This window comes from Acanthaster planci, linkage group LG01 (assembly GCF_054643075.1).
Source record: "Acanthaster planci isolate LZ-2023a linkage group LG01, COTS_SCS, whole genome shotgun sequence".
NCBI classification, from domain to species: domain Eukaryota; kingdom Metazoa; phylum Echinodermata; class Asteroidea; order Valvatida; family Acanthasteridae; genus Acanthaster; species Acanthaster planci.
Window position 1 is genome coordinate 26,813,397 of NC_141777.1, and position 15,517 is coordinate 26,828,913.

A 15,517-nucleotide genomic window follows, 5' to 3' on the forward strand; every position below is an offset into this window, starting at 1 on the left:
TTCAAATTGTATGTGACGCAGTGTAAATAATGTTGTGAAAACTTAGAGAATTCTCTGGTTTGGAGAAAATGCTGCATGTTTCATGAAAATGTAAGACTGGGGGCTCGTTTGTTTCTGATTGAGATAAGAAACGTCAGGATCATGTCAAGGCTACCATGCCTGGCCACGTTGTCTTACATTTCTTGAAGCTAACACCCGTAGGAAGGAAGCTGACACCGGCCCCAGTTATGAAACCATGGGCCGCTGTGTGTTGGTTGGGCTGCTGTTGTTCCAAACTCGGGCCTCCACTAACTTTGACAATTTCTCCATGCTGTGACTGTGCAAGCCCCACATTCACAGCTCCGGAGGTCACATTTTGCAACCTTAGTACCCGGATAACGTCATTGTTGTGGTAGCCAAACGTTTGATAATATTGAAAGGTAAGCTAATTTTTTTTTTTAATCAAATTCAGTTTGCTAAAGAATGAGACCCTGCAAAGCACAGATGATTAGTTTTTCATGTGTATGCTGAACGTTAAATAAGATACATAAATCTGTAATTTTATTGCATGACTTGGGGCTGACCAGAGATTGTTAAAAACTTCTTCGTCAATTTGATACTTGATAAGGGCGGCCTTTAAGTTAAACACAATACTCACTAAAAAAAATCCAATTTGATTTGATTTATTGAGTTTAACTGATTGTGACACATTAGATGATGAGTACCTTAAATATGGAGAAACCTGCCAATCTTTATTTGTCATTTGATAGTATGTTCACACATTTGTATTTTTTTTTCCATTTGGCGCAATTACAGAGATGCTGAGATGATGATTTGGAATTTCAAAGATGACTTTGATGATTGCAAGGAAAGAAGTCAAGATGGGTCGAAACTGAGATGAAGTGCACAATGATGAACGGCATTTTATTGAAATAAATTTATTTAATGTTTTCAAATTGTTAATAATTTATATTAAATGAAAGACTAGAAAAGGGGGACTTAGATGTTAAAACTTTCAAACACACATATGCTATGATGGTATTTGGCTTATATTGGCCTTGCTGAAGTGCATCAACTGTGAATAAAAACAAAGATTAGTCTTTCAAAAAGGGATCTGACAGTGGTTTTAAACAGAATTTTTTACCAGGGCACAAAGGAACCAGTCCATTCCAGAGATGAGTGTCACTATGTAAAAGCTTGCCCCGAATCAAGAGGTACATGTACAGCAACAGCATTTTTAGTCTGGATAATTCAAATTATATTTGTGTGCAATCAGATGACTCAGTGTACCGGATTTTATGCAAATTTAACTCCCAAAAGCCTTATTGCCTATTTCATTATTTAAAGTCTCTAAACAAATGAGATCACGAATTATCACGAATCCAGTGAAACATACCCAAATGTGCTTATTCCTCAACCACATGTAAGTACTGTACCTATTGAATTACATGTGAACCTGACCTTCTGAACCCAAAATGAGCAAACAAGATCGGACAGGCTTTCTCAGTAGAAGCATTAAGCTGGATAGTGACAATATTGGGAAATAAGAACTCTTAAGCTACAAAGATATGTAATACAAAACTGCTGCAAAAGTACTGGCTAACTACATTGACCTAACATACAAGTCTCAAAATGTGGAGGGCCTGACATTTTGATCTGAGCAGAATCTTTCTTGAAGGCAAAATGACAAGTGGACAGGACAAACAAGCAAACGGGTAATCAACCAAGCATGGATGAATGCAAGAGGACAAAAGGAAAGGTCAAGAAAGCTGCAGGCTGGATAAAGGGGCAAGGGATGAAAGGACTGCAAGAAAGGCATGGTTGAACAACAAAGGAATGTAAGGTGGGAAGAGATTAAAGAGAAAATACAATGGATGGAACTGGATCCCAAGTGGGAAGGGGGTATCATCTTGTTGACTTTCATGAAATTGTGTAGAATTATTGCTATGCCACCACCTGCACACACCGTGTGTACGGTCAAGAAGCTCGAAGTCAGATGGCGTCGGTTCATTTTGTGAGCTGTGTCTAAGCAGGTTTCAGCCAGTTTGAGCAGATCATTTTCCAAAGGCAACCTCACCAAAGTTCAGTTCTTTTCCTGAATTTGCTCTGCATGTTTAGGGACTGTGATGTTGGATCACAGAAATGAGCTACCGCTATATAAAAACTAGAGGGCTGACTCATGTACGTATACAAAGTGATGCCTGCTGGGCACATCCATGTTTATGCACAGACTTATGGAAAACCCGAAATTTTGTGTGGCTTTTGTACGGCTATTTGCATATCTGCATCTGTATTCTAAAACGATGCGTCAACAAAGCCGATATGCTACCAACAAGAACGCATAATCAGTAAATGAGCGTATCATCTTGCTCTGGGCCAAAAAAAACTGCAAGCAAATGCGCCGATGCACTGCACATGAATTTTGCCGCGACTTTTTTTATTGGATTTTATCGGTACCCGATGTGCGCACACAACAGCTGCTGCCCCAGAGCCATCAACTAACTTAACACTTACTGAATTAAGGGAACGACTTTTTAATTCACTTAATCTTATTCATCGAAAGACAGCCATTGAAAGACCTTTATACAAAATTGGACGACCTTGCTTGAATGTTAGGGAAACATTTGTTTTAAAATAATCAGCTATTGATGTACCGTCTTATCCAAAAGACGTGCTGACATTCGCATACATGCATGTTGTACTTGAGCGTTGCATTTAGAATACATTATTCAATATTCATTCTATCTGATTTAGAATGAGAAGTTAGCGCTCTTATTTATATAGCTCTTTGGATCACAATTAGTATTTACTACGATGACCAACGGTTTCAAGAACATGCAGCTATTTCAGATTAATCTGGCACACAGATGATTTCTGTATATGTACATGTATACTCGATGAGTGCATGGGTTCCAGTAGAGTCATTTCCATCGACAGAATTCTTCCTTGATGCCATTTACTTACACAGACTCATGAGCATGGCCATCAAGTTGTAGTTGAGAATACCTTGTGTACCTGCTAACCATTCCCATTTCATTGCAACTATTCTGATTTTTAAGCTTTTAGGCCACAAAAATTGGCACATTTAATTTCCATAACAAGAAAAAATTAAAGAAAAAAGGTGTAGTAAAAGAGGGCACTAGTCATGAAAAAGAGGGCACTAGTCATAACAAAAGAGGGCATAATTGCCCATAATGTTTCACACACTCATAAATGCACGGCTGCTTGTTTTGCTGTGGGCTTGTAAAATAGGTGTTCCCAATTCTAACTTTTCAATCTTGCCAGGTATGGGCTTGTAGCGTAAGCCATTCGCTCATATTCCTGTGAGAGGAGTACAATTAACTGCCAGGTGTACATGTTTGTGATGAAAAATGGTTGGATGTTCCCCTCATCTCAATATACAGTTCGTGTGGAAGGTACTAATTACATGTGACACGCTCAACCATATAGTCGCCAGGTTGCTAATTTTGCCACTTATTGTCAAGTCTGATTGGTTTTTGCAGTACTTGCAAAATAAGGCACCTGTCAACTATCCGCCTTGAGCAAAAGCACCCCCTCATCAGTTGAAAAGAGCCATGTTGGTTGGGAGTGCTCTTTTGTTGTTAGTGATGTGACCATAAAGAGCATTTCACAGTGATGGGCAGTTCTACCAAAGGAGCCTACATTGCTTGGAAAATTGCGCCCTCTCTTGGTCCAGCTCAACACTTATACGGTCATGCACATTACAAGGCTTGGTCCAAGCCAAGAGTGGATCGGGGTGGGGTGCCAACAGGGTTGTGGTACCCAAAAGAAGCAATTTATTTTACATTTTGGGGGGGGGGGAGTTTTTGATTTGGTTCTGTTTTCTTTTCCCCCAACAGATGATTAATTTTCAAGACACCTTGTAACTTCTTGCTCTCGATTATCTTGGTTTTCAGTTACATGAGAAAGAGTGTAAGAAATTTCTGGATACATGCCCGAACAAGTGTGGAGAAGAACTCATCCATAAAGAGAAAGTAAGTATCACATTTCTTTACTTTTGATGGTGATTCTACGGAGGAATCAATAGTAATGGAGTCAACCCAGGCTCTGTCATGTTTTATACCCAGTTGCATCAGTGAAGTTCAGAAAATGACTGAAAGATCCCGATATTTTTTGCTATTTGATGGCTTTACAAAATGTGACTAATATCTAATTTGGCCTTTTCACACTGTCATCTACCCATGTACATGTATATTTCTACATTTGTAAGCTACACGTAACAAGTACCCAGGCGAGATTGAACACAGGTACATGTGCCAGTAATGTAGGATGCGTCATTCACACTTATCTTATCATTGTCCTAACATTACCCTAGTAGTAGTACTGTTTTACTCGTGTGAATCGTGTGAAATATGCACACGAGGCATTTCCTGTGTTATTGACAAAAACCATTCTCCTGTTCAGATGGTATGTTTTAACTGGATTTTTGGGGTCTCTGGTTCTAGCTCACACTATTGCTAGTGGGTCCATAATGGCAAATAATGATGAAACAATTGAGAGGGTACAATTGACAAATAGCTCGGGTGCATTTTGGCACATTATTCCATGTGCAAATGTAACCCCAGTCCTCATCTACAGTGTTTCCAATCAGCTCCCTACAGTGTGGGGAGGAGCACAGCACAGAGACCATTTATTGTACTACCAACTTCCACATGGGAGAGCTCCAAATTTAATTTTTCTACAAGAGCCTCCCAAACTTAGTCCTGACCAGCGCATCATTTTTCCTAGGAGGAGCACTGTTCCCTGGAGGCATTACCCTAATTGGACTGTTTATCAGTGCAAAAAGGGGTTACTTGATACTAGTGTGTTCACCCCATATCCAACGTGAGCATTTTGGATAGTGTGAAAGGTCCTCAAATGTCTTGATAATGTTTTGCATTGTATAACAATGTGCCTTTTTTATGTTGCATCATGTTTAATATGCGAAGCTGGCAGCTACATGTACATGTAAAACTACACGAGGCCAATGGTTTACAGCAAGAGAATTTGTTGTATGAAGAATGAGGTTTTACCAAACAGTACTGATAGCAAACACTAGATGATGATACACACGCAAGAGGGTCTGCTGCACAGTAAGCATTACAGATTATACTTTGCACGTACCATTGAATGAACCTGTATCAAAGAAATGACCACCTCCACTACTTACAGGAACCAATAATGGAGAGGAAAAGAGCATAGTTCCAAGCAACTCGGGAAGACACTAAAATTGCTCGCTGGGATTGCTGACTGGATTACTAATTATCTGATTCAGGGCTGTGTTTGAAGCCAGGCCTCAAAAGATGAGCTCCTGTCAACTTCATGACTTCTCAACAGCTATGACTTGTCCAGCTGCCAGGAGCTCAAGAGCCAAGCCATGGCTAAATTCTCTTACCAGCAAGGGATCATCCTAAAACATGAGCAGCGTCCCTCCCTTGAATGCAGGTTTTATTACAAACTGCTTTGATGTAGTACAAACTATTGTGTCATCAGTTGTTGAAAATATTCCCTTGATTCCTAAAATCCACCAACCAGTCTTGTCTACTATTCCTCTCATTCGAGTGCATATAACCTCCCCCTGCTGTTGAAGTGCTCAGTATTTGCAAGGTGATTGGGCCGTCTGCCACCAATAGCAGTACAACAGGAGATACAGGTACGTGCCTGCACATGGAACATTCCAAGTTAGTGCAACTGTGCAGATCATGTGGTTGCAAGGCAGACCCTCGGTCCTTTTTGCTGGCAGGCATGGGATTTGGTTATGCCCTAAAGTCCAGTCCATTTCAAGAGAAAGATCAACAGTTCAAAGGTTTGACTGACATCAAATACTCTGGACGGACCATAATTGTGAGCAGAGGAAGTCTTGTGGACTGTGTCTTCCGCATTTCACTTGTTTGTGGATCCCTCAAGAACACTGATTGCCTGCTTGATTGTGTTGAATCTCTGACAAGGATTTTTTTAAGATATTTGTTTGTGTTTCACAGATGTTTGAGATCCATCAGATGATGTAAGGTCATAAATGAACTGTATCCTTGCCAGCAACATTTTTATGTTGCTGATAAAGGTAAGCTTATAGGCTAACATCATTTTAGCAAAGGATGTGTAACTTTCCTGCTCTACTGATTGATGTACATGTAAATGCTTGCTTCCCACATAAATTATTTAACCGTGAGCCCTCAACTAAATTTTATCCATCACACTGAATTCAAACCTGTGTTTTTTGATTGGTTGGAGTAAACCTAAGCCCTTCATACATGCGTTCAGAGGATGTGCAACATCTGTTCCTACTCTGTTCAAGGCCCAGCTCTCAGACTCAGCTCCACAGCACAGGGCCAAGAACCTCCGACCCTCAAACCAAAAGCTTCCAGGTTGCGCAGCATAGATTCATATTCTGTTCAGTGAGCGTTATGCTTCAGTGTTGAAGCACCACAGCGCAGGACCGGTGGGGGTATTATAACCCCAGACTCTTCAACCATGAACTCAGAGTCAGCCGCATCTATCCAGGGTTTGTTTAATCCTTGCTCAGATCTCAGTTGGAGCACCACAGCACAAGGCAGTTGTGAGATGAGAACCTTTGACCCTTGAACCATAAGCTCATAGGTCAGGCAGCAGACTCCATTTAATCAGTTTTCAGTTGGAGCACCGCAGGACAGGGCCAGTGATGGGATAAGAACCCCAGACCCTTCAACTGTGAGCTCCTTGATCAAGCAGTTCTAAATTCCTGCTCCATGTAGTCCTTTGCTCAGTTGTCAGTTGAAGCATGAGAAAACAGGGCCAGTGGTGGGATTAGAGCCCCAAACCCTTCTACCACAAGCTCATGGATCACACAGCGTGCACCCTCATTTCTGTCTTACAAGCCTTTGCTCAGTTGTAAGTTAAAGCACCATAGCAAAGGGCCAGCGGTGGGATTAGAACCACAGACCCTTGAGATGTGAGGTCACTGCTTCTGTGTGGCATGATTGTGACTCGTATTGGCAGTTGGATATCCGCTGTGCAATACACTTTCTTCAAGAAGGGTGAGGAGTTGGACTCGAACCATAGACTCTCCAGTTGCAAGCTCCACAGCTTGCAGTGTAAGTTTATTAAAGTTGCTAAGATAATCTCTTGAGGATGAATAAGGAGACTGTCAGTCAGTACATCAGTAGTCAGTCTAACTCTGATCCACTAGCAAACAACATCAGTGCTGTTGGGCTTTCTGTATAAATTGAACAGAAGGAAGGCAATGTGTATTGGAGTTGCTGGATGCAAGGCAAAGAGAACAATAACAGACATACGAGGATAGATGAAAAAGCCAAAAGAGTGAGAAGTTTCTTGATTATCATAAACTGAACTGCTGTCAAGCCATAATGATGGAAGGTGTGCAGAGTGAATTTCCAGCTCAGTGAACCATTGACATTAATATCTCAGATGGTGAAAATAATGAGTATATTATATTCAATACTGAACACTCTTTTCAAACTTGACTTCAGAGGTGAATAAATAGAATTATAAATAGTGGTATGGTTTTGTAACAAGTTACAGAATTGGGTGCAAGGAGTTTACATTTTCACAACATTGCGGAATGCGACATGTACACACCAAAGTGACTACAGGGAATCTGTTGGTCTTGCAGAATTCGGCTCTTAACCTAAACACATCTTTCGCAAGTAGTTGGCTCCTTAGTCTGCCTATGGGTCTCCTATACCTTTGGCAATCAGTCAGACACTCCTCCTTAGTCTGCCTGTGGGTCTCCTATACCCTTGACAATCAGTCAGAAGCTCCTCCTTGGTCTGCCTATGGGTCTCCTATACCCTTGGCAATCAGTCAAACACTCCTCCTTAGCCTGCCTGTGGGTCTCCTATACCCTTGACAATCAGTCAGAAGCTCCTCCTTAGTCTGCCTATGGGTCTCCTATACCCTCGGCAATCAGTCCGACACTCATCCATAGTCTGCCTATGGGTCTCCTATACCCTTGGCAATCAGTCAGACACTCCTCCTTAGTCTGCCTGTGGGTCTCCTATACCTTTGGCAATCAGTCAGAAGCTCCTCCTTGGTCTGCCTATGGGTCTCCTATACCCTTGGCAATCAGTCAAACACTCCTCCTTAGTCTGCCTGTGGGTCTCCTATACCCTTGACAATCAGTCAGAAGCTCCTCCTTAGTCTGCCTATGGGTCTCCTATACCCTCGGCAATCAGTCCGACACTCATCCATAGTCTGCCTATGGGTCTTCTATACCCTCGGCAATCAGTCAGACACTCCTCCTTAGTCTGCCTATGGGTCTCCTATACCCTTGGCAATCAGTCCGACACTCCTCCTTAGTCTGCCTGTGGGTCTCCTATACCCTTGGCAATCAGTCCGACACTCCTCCTTAGTCTGCCTGTGGGTCTCCTATACCCTTGGCAATCAGTCAGAAGCTCCTCCTTGGTCTGCCTATGGGTCTCCTATACCCTTGGCAATCAGTCACATGCTCCTTCACAGTCTGCCTGTGGGTCTTCTATACCCTTAGCAAGTAGCAACAGCTCCCAATTGACTGACACAGTCCAGTGCTGCTACCCGACTATCTTACCTCTGCAAATAGTTGTATCTCTATCCTCCAGTGCTCACCCAGGATCTTACAGTGCCCTGTGTCTCCTTTAGTTGGGCATTCTTCCATAGACAGAACACACCATTCAAAATGTTGGTGGCCAGTATTGACAGTCACACAACTCACTGAGGAGATTTATTTGTACCATTGAACTTGGTGCTGCTGCTCATCTGCCTAAATACTTTTTGAAACTTTACAAAAGTCAAAAAGGCAAACAAGTAAAAGGGACTCTTAAGTCTCAGGTAAAAACTTTATACATTTACTATTCAGAAGAGATAGACAAAGTGGTGACCAATGTTTAAAACAGTTATTTCACTTTAAAATCGTCCTGAATGACAAGCTTCACTGTTGGATTATTATGAATGAACGTACATATACATGTTTAACCCTAACTCCCTAGGGTGTGTGCAAAATCATATTAAAATTGGAAGATTCAGGGCTGTTAAGGATAATAGTTGTATTCATAATTTGATGGCATTGTAAATGTCCTTGGGAAAAAAAGATGTCAGAATAGGCATTGTTGTACCTCAGTCCTGAATACTGTTTTTTCATTGGCTCAGGCCCCACAATGATCACATGACAGGGTGACATAACCGCGTGTCACACTCAGTGCTAGGCATCATATCAGCCAGTATTGTATATTACACACTCGCGCACACACACAAGTGTGTATTTGCCTGCAACTGGGGACCCCCTATTGTTCCTCTTTTGTTTGTACTTTTTTAGAAGACCATCCATATGTTTTGTACACAGTTGTCAATCGGGGACCCTCTGTCAATCAGGGACCTTATTGTCCTCTATTGTTCAGGGTCCCCAATTGAATGCAGAAACAAACTCACCCATGCATCCCTGCAGTGTATAGGATAATGCAGGGACCGCAAACTGCGTATGTTGGAGATTCCTTTGTTGCCTTTAATTTCCCTTAGAAAAACATAATGGAGACAGAGATATGACAGAAACTTGAAATTATTGACTGCTGTGATATGGGACATGACATTCCCCCAAGGGATGCATAGTGCCCTTGGCTTCACCTCATGCTCTGTGCAACCCTTGGAGTTTCAAACGATCATATCTGACGACATCAAAACAATTAACAATCGTTCTATTTCCAATTTATTGCTGAAAAATATTGAAAAAAAAATTTGCAGATGAGATTAGTATGACATTAAAAAGTCTCATTTTTGTTGACTACAATGTATTGATTAGATGCAAGAGCACATCACAAAAACCTGCCCTCTGGAAGTGATCAGGTGTTTTTTCACACCATTTGGATGCTCTTACAAAGTAAGTTGTTTCAACCCGACAGTTTCTGTTACTTTCTCGTTATCATATTTCACATTTGTGTTTTTAAGATTTTTCCTACAGCGAGCATTCTAGTTGTAGTCAGCAACAACAGAAATGTTGTCAGCTAAATGCATATACACTGAGTAAAATGTCACCTGGACAAATATGCCAGTCATCTTGGCAAGGTTTCAGGGTATCCATAATTGTTTCTGAGGTTTTTCAATTTACATGGTTTTTTGGCTTCCACTTTTTGATTAAATGAAATTGACTGAATCACCAGTTAAGACTGAACATCAGTTTGACTGCCAGCCTCCACCCTTAACTAGGGATGATAAAGCTGTCCTTACTCTCAACAAGGTAGACCACCATACAAATGTCCATGTGTTTCTGCTTTACATGTATAACAACCGAGTGTAGGAATATTCAATTGAATGGAAGGTTGAATCTTCAGATGTTCAATTATGCAAATTGACTAGGGGCACTTAAGATATCCTTTTCCCCTGGACATGTGATATGAAGCATATGTGCATGTTATCAGTGTAAAATGACAAACTAGTGGATGTTTAGTTCGGTAAATGGAAAAAATGTGTCATTTTCCTTGCTTGTGAATCAGGAGGAACGGAGAACGAGAAAGATGGATTCACACATGTCTGAGTACCAAGTCTACCACTTGCAAATAGTCACTGAGCACATCAAGAATATGGACTTAGTTCTAAATGAGTTGCGGCTTTTCAAGGACCAGGGAAAAAAGATGGCCACGGAAGGCATGACCGAAAAGATGCAGGGGCTGGAAATCAGTGGTGGTTTGAAGCAGTCACTCGCAAAATTCGAGAAACAGATTCGGGATTTGCAGGTGAGTTGATTTCCTTAGTAGTGCAACAAAGGCCCAGTGTTGTAGTCAGGTCACCAGACTTGAGTCTGAGTCATGAGTCATTCGTTCGTCCACTGTTGTAAAAGTTGAAATCAAGTCTCATATGCGTTTAAACCACTTCCTACTGGGGAGCCTGGTTTCAGGCACTGTGTGTTTATATGAGTGGCCGGGGTCTCTGAAATCAGACAAAGGGAACTGGGCCTTGTAACAAAAGACCGTACTTGGGGCAAAAGACCAGGCTGCGGGGCATTACCGTTCACCGGCTGCGGGGCAATCACTCTCAGTAGCGGAGAAAATCCAGCCTTGTTTTGAAACAGTATACCATGCTTTGGGGCATTTAGTGCGATCGGATTACCACCGGGGACAAAAGCGCTCCACCACCACAGCAATGAGCCACACAGCACTGCTGCACGCTAATCTGGCCCGTATTGAAAAAAGGTCAGCGGTGCACTGTTCGTTAACAAAAGAAAGGTACATAACACCGCACAATCTGGGCTCTTTTTACAAGGTTGCAGGCCTGGCTGAAATACTCGGGCGTCAATAGATGTGGTCTGTCAGTTTAGAGTAGAAACCATTCTTTCCTTCGCGTGGGTGATCCTCTGTGTCAAGTTATGCCTTACTTCAGATATTTCCACAAAAGAAGAACAGGCAATGTTGGGCCATTCAAAATGTCTAATTTTGGAAAGATGTTGACCCACCACTATTTACGATGTAAAAAACGATTAGTTATTATGTAACTGCATCTACCATCTAAAGTCATGTAGATGCAGATCCATACTGGCGTTCCACTACAGGTGTTTCTTTTTAGCATAATTCCATTGGTGCCTGAAGCATAGCACAAACTGTCTTTTGTGGCTCCTTTATTGGTAAGCATGATGAACAGGCATCAATTTTATGAACATAGATTTTGTAATATCAGCTTTTTTTGTTTTCCAAAATTATGCAGTGTTATTTAATCATGTTCCATGATAAAAATGGAATTTTTTTTTAAGAGCTGAATATAATCAGTCAAGAACAAAGGAAACTTTTAGGTGCTGGATGGAAAAGTAACCTCCAACATCGCATGTGTAATTATGTCTACTTTTGGGAAGTAGACATGTCATTGTAGATAATCCGTGTGATATGCACTAGACTGGAAAGACTACAAGTACTTTAAACTATCTGCAGAAAATGATCGCACCACGTGTGGAGCAGATTGACAGCCTGGAAGACAACATCAATAAATTGGCCAAGCAGGAGACGGTGATGGAAATACAGAAGAGCCTCAAACCCATTGAGGAGGACCAGACTGCTATGAAGAGTCGCATCTTGGCACTGGAGCAGCGTCAGAAGCCTGGCAGCAGTGACAGTAATATAACTGGCGAGACCTCAGTAACCATGACTGGTGTGACTACCAGTGCATTGTGTATGTGGCTTTGTTTTGATATGAGTTCCCTGCACTCCGAGATAAAGATGTTCCCTTGTCCTGTGATGGTCACTTGAATGGTACTTGGAACCAAAGAGGGGACATGAACATCTAAACTTTCAAGGCAATTACATCAGGTTGGGGAACAGTGTACACACTCTTTGGTTGCGTTGAAGACACTGGACTGGAAAATCCGAGACATTTCATTTTCTTTAGTGGTGCTATGAGTTTACTAAGATGAGTCAAACTTGGAAATAAAACACAGTGGGAATGCAGGTCTTCACTTTGAAGCTTCTGTATTTTATATTGTAATGGAATGGAATGGGATAATGGAGAGGATGGGAGGGGATGGGATATAGGATAGCATGGGATTGGATGTGGGACAGGATGGGATATTGGATGGTACATGTATATGAGACGGAATGGGGATGGGGGTATTGGACAGAACAGGCTGTGGGATGGGGTAGGGGATATGGCAGGGGGTAGGAGATATGGGATATAGGATGGAATGGGATATGTGGGGGGAAGGGGATATTAGGATGGAATGGGATAGGGGTATTGGACAGAACAGGCTGTGGGATGGGGTAGGGGATATGGGAGGGGGTAAGCGATATGGGATATAGGATGGAATGGGATATGTGAGGGGGGGAAGGGGATTTTAGGGTGGAATGGGAAGGAGTAGGGGATATTAGGATGGAATGAGATAGGGGTATTGGACAGAACAGGCTGTGGGATGGGGTAGGGGATATGGCAGGGGGTAAGCGATATAGGATATAGGATGGAATGGGATATGTGAGGGGGGAAGGGGATATTAGGGTGGAATGGGAAGGAGTAGGGGATATTAGGATGGAATGGGATAGGGGTATTGGACAGAACAGGCTGTGGGATGGGGTAGGGGATATGGCAGGGGGTAAGAGATATGGGATATAGGATGGAATGGGATATGTGAGGGGGGGGAAGGGGATTTTAGGGTGGAATGGGAAGGAGTAGGGGATATTAGGATGGAATGAGATAGGGGTATTGGACAGAACAGGCTGTGGGATGGGGTAGGGGATATGGCAGGGGGTAAGAGATATGGGATATAGGATGGAATGGGATATGTGGGGGGGAGGGGATATTAGGATGGAATGGGATAGGGGTATTGGACAGAACAGACTGTGGGATGGGGTAGGGGATATGCATGGAATGCGATGGAGTAGGGGATATTAGGGTGGAATGGGATAGGGGTATTGGACAGAACAGACTGTGGCATGGGGTAGGGGATATGCATGGAATGGGATGGAGTAGGGGATATTAGGATGGAATGGGATAGGGGTATTGGACAGAACAGGCTGTGGGATGGGGTAGGGGATATGCATGGGATGGGATGGATGGGATATTGGAATGGAATGAGAGAATTATGGGAAGAGAAGGGGTACATAATGAGATATGAGCTTTGGGATGTATGAATAGGATGGGATGTGATAGATGTCTTTTTGCTGGGAAGGGATGTCTTTCGTGTCAAGTTCATTGTTTACATAATGTTACTCTGCTCTACTACAATTAAAAAAACAACGGCAGATATGAAAGCTAACAAAAGAAGTGAATTATGCAGAACAAAGACTAACGAGAAGTCTACGCTAGTCACTGTTGTGTAGGAACAAGACCATCATCCCAAAAGATTTACTACTGTTATAAAGTGACACATCCAAGTCCGAGTTAACTATTATGTCAACAAAGTTGTGAACTCTACCAGGTTTACAGAATGAGATGATCAAGCCTTAAAGAAGCATTTGTGGCTCTGGTTGACCTTGCTTTTGACTAACCTTAGCTTTTAACTGACCCCTTAGCTGCAAGCTCTTCGCGCCTGACGACTATGGAGAACCAGATGGGCATGCATGCAGTGCGCATAGCTGAGCATGACCTGCGGTTCCAGGTCTTAGAAACAGCCAGCCATGACGGGACACTTCTCTGGAAGATCAAGGATTTTGCCCGTCGCAAGCGCGATGCGGACATTGGAAAGACCCTGTCACTCTACAGCCAGCCGTTCTACACCAGCCGCTATGGGTACAAGATGTGTGCCCGCATCTACCTGAACGGGGACGGCATGGGAAAGGGGACCCATGTCTCACTTTTCTTTGTCGTGATGAGAGGTGACTGTGATGCATTGCTACCCTGGCCGTTCCGTCAAAAGGTAGGTGGAAGTCTTTTACATTTGGTTTTGTGAATTCATTAAAATTTTAGTGCAACAGAGGTGCATTATAGTCCAAAGAGGCTCTGGATACAAACATTAACAAGACCTATCAAGTTACAAATCCTCAGAAGTACCCTAGATGTGGTTGGAGTAGTACACCATGGATGGGCAGAAATTAGGCGACACAATCTCAAATATCCAAAATCGTGGACATGAGAGGTGCATTCTTTTTAACAAAGAATTGAAACATGAAAATAGCCTGTTTTGCTGACCAAAGAGGCGGACAACATGAAGTGCTGCAGTGGGAAAAGGGCCAACTCTCACTACTAACTTTGATTTGTACAATTTTGGTATATCTGTAACTTGTTCATTTCAGCCTTAAGGAAGTTTTGGGCCAGTATAAAGGAAATAAGTTAAATTGAAAATATTCATAAGTTGCGAGAAACAATCACCACAGGTGACGCCGGGAGGCTGTGAACTGCACCACAGAGCATCTACATTTCACATTTTTCTGGGGGCTCATAAGTGGGCCCTTGACCCTACATTGTATATATGCTTCACTCTTTACTCTTGCAGTTCAGCTATTTTCAGATATATGTTTTAACGCTCCACTCTCATCCTTGAAAAGAAAATGCATTGTTTTGGCTGGTTTTGACCCAGCTTATAAAGAATCGAACAATTTGACAATGATAACACTGCACAAAGATTTTTAAAAGTGGGTTCAAATATCCTGATAATCTGCTTGCAAGGGTGACCCTGAGTAGTTTCAAAGGTGTATATTGAATTTACATAATATGCTTTAAACTAATTTTTGACACTAGATCTGAATCTTTGAAATTCTTTATCTTCAGGCAACCTCTTCTGATTTGGATCTCATGCTGTTTCTTCTAGCAGCAGCTTAGGAATGTCAGTGTATTCCAGCATTTAGATGTTTACTCATGCTAGTGCATACACAATGAGGATGGAACATTGCATTTCATTGCAGGAAGTGATAAGGGAATGGATTGGATTCCAAATTGAGGAACTTGAAAAGAAGAAAAAAACTTCCACCATTTGAGAGACACGCACACTTGTACTTGCCCAAACAAGGAGCATTCTGGCAGTATTACAGTCGAAACCCAAAGGATTGAGAATGCAGAGACTTGAAGAACCCTAGCTGAGACAAACTGAAATTCAAGAGAGGAACTAAGACCAAGACCTGAAGGTCGTTTAACCAAGACTGAGACACTGAGGACCAAGACTGAC

The 15,517-nt window shown here is 42.2% G+C and overlaps 2 protein-coding genes across 3 annotated transcripts in view; both read left to right on the forward strand.

Moving 5' to 3' along the window:
• LOC147800609 (TNF receptor-associated factor 3-like) overlaps window positions 1-15,517 on the forward strand; it is a 49,823-nt gene that overhangs the window by 20,932 nt on the left and 13,374 nt on the right. For both annotated transcript variants that reach the window (XM_087141442.1, XM_087141440.1), the window contains exons 4-8: window positions 3,897-3,974; window positions 9,746-9,823; window positions 10,437-10,676; window positions 11,862-12,099; window positions 13,929-14,272. In XM_087141442.1, the coding sequence (XP_086997568.1) occupies window positions 3,897-3,974; window positions 9,746-9,823; window positions 10,437-10,676; window positions 11,862-12,099; window positions 13,929-14,272 (978 nt within the window). The remainder of the gene's footprint in view (window positions 1-3,896; window positions 3,975-9,745; window positions 9,824-10,436; window positions 10,677-11,861; window positions 12,100-13,928; window positions 14,273-15,517) is intronic.
• LOC110975243 (TNF receptor-associated factor 3-like) overlaps window positions 1-15,517 on the forward strand; it is a 223,376-nt gene that overhangs the window by 10,469 nt on the left and 197,390 nt on the right. The gene's annotated exons all lie outside the window — the stretch shown is intronic.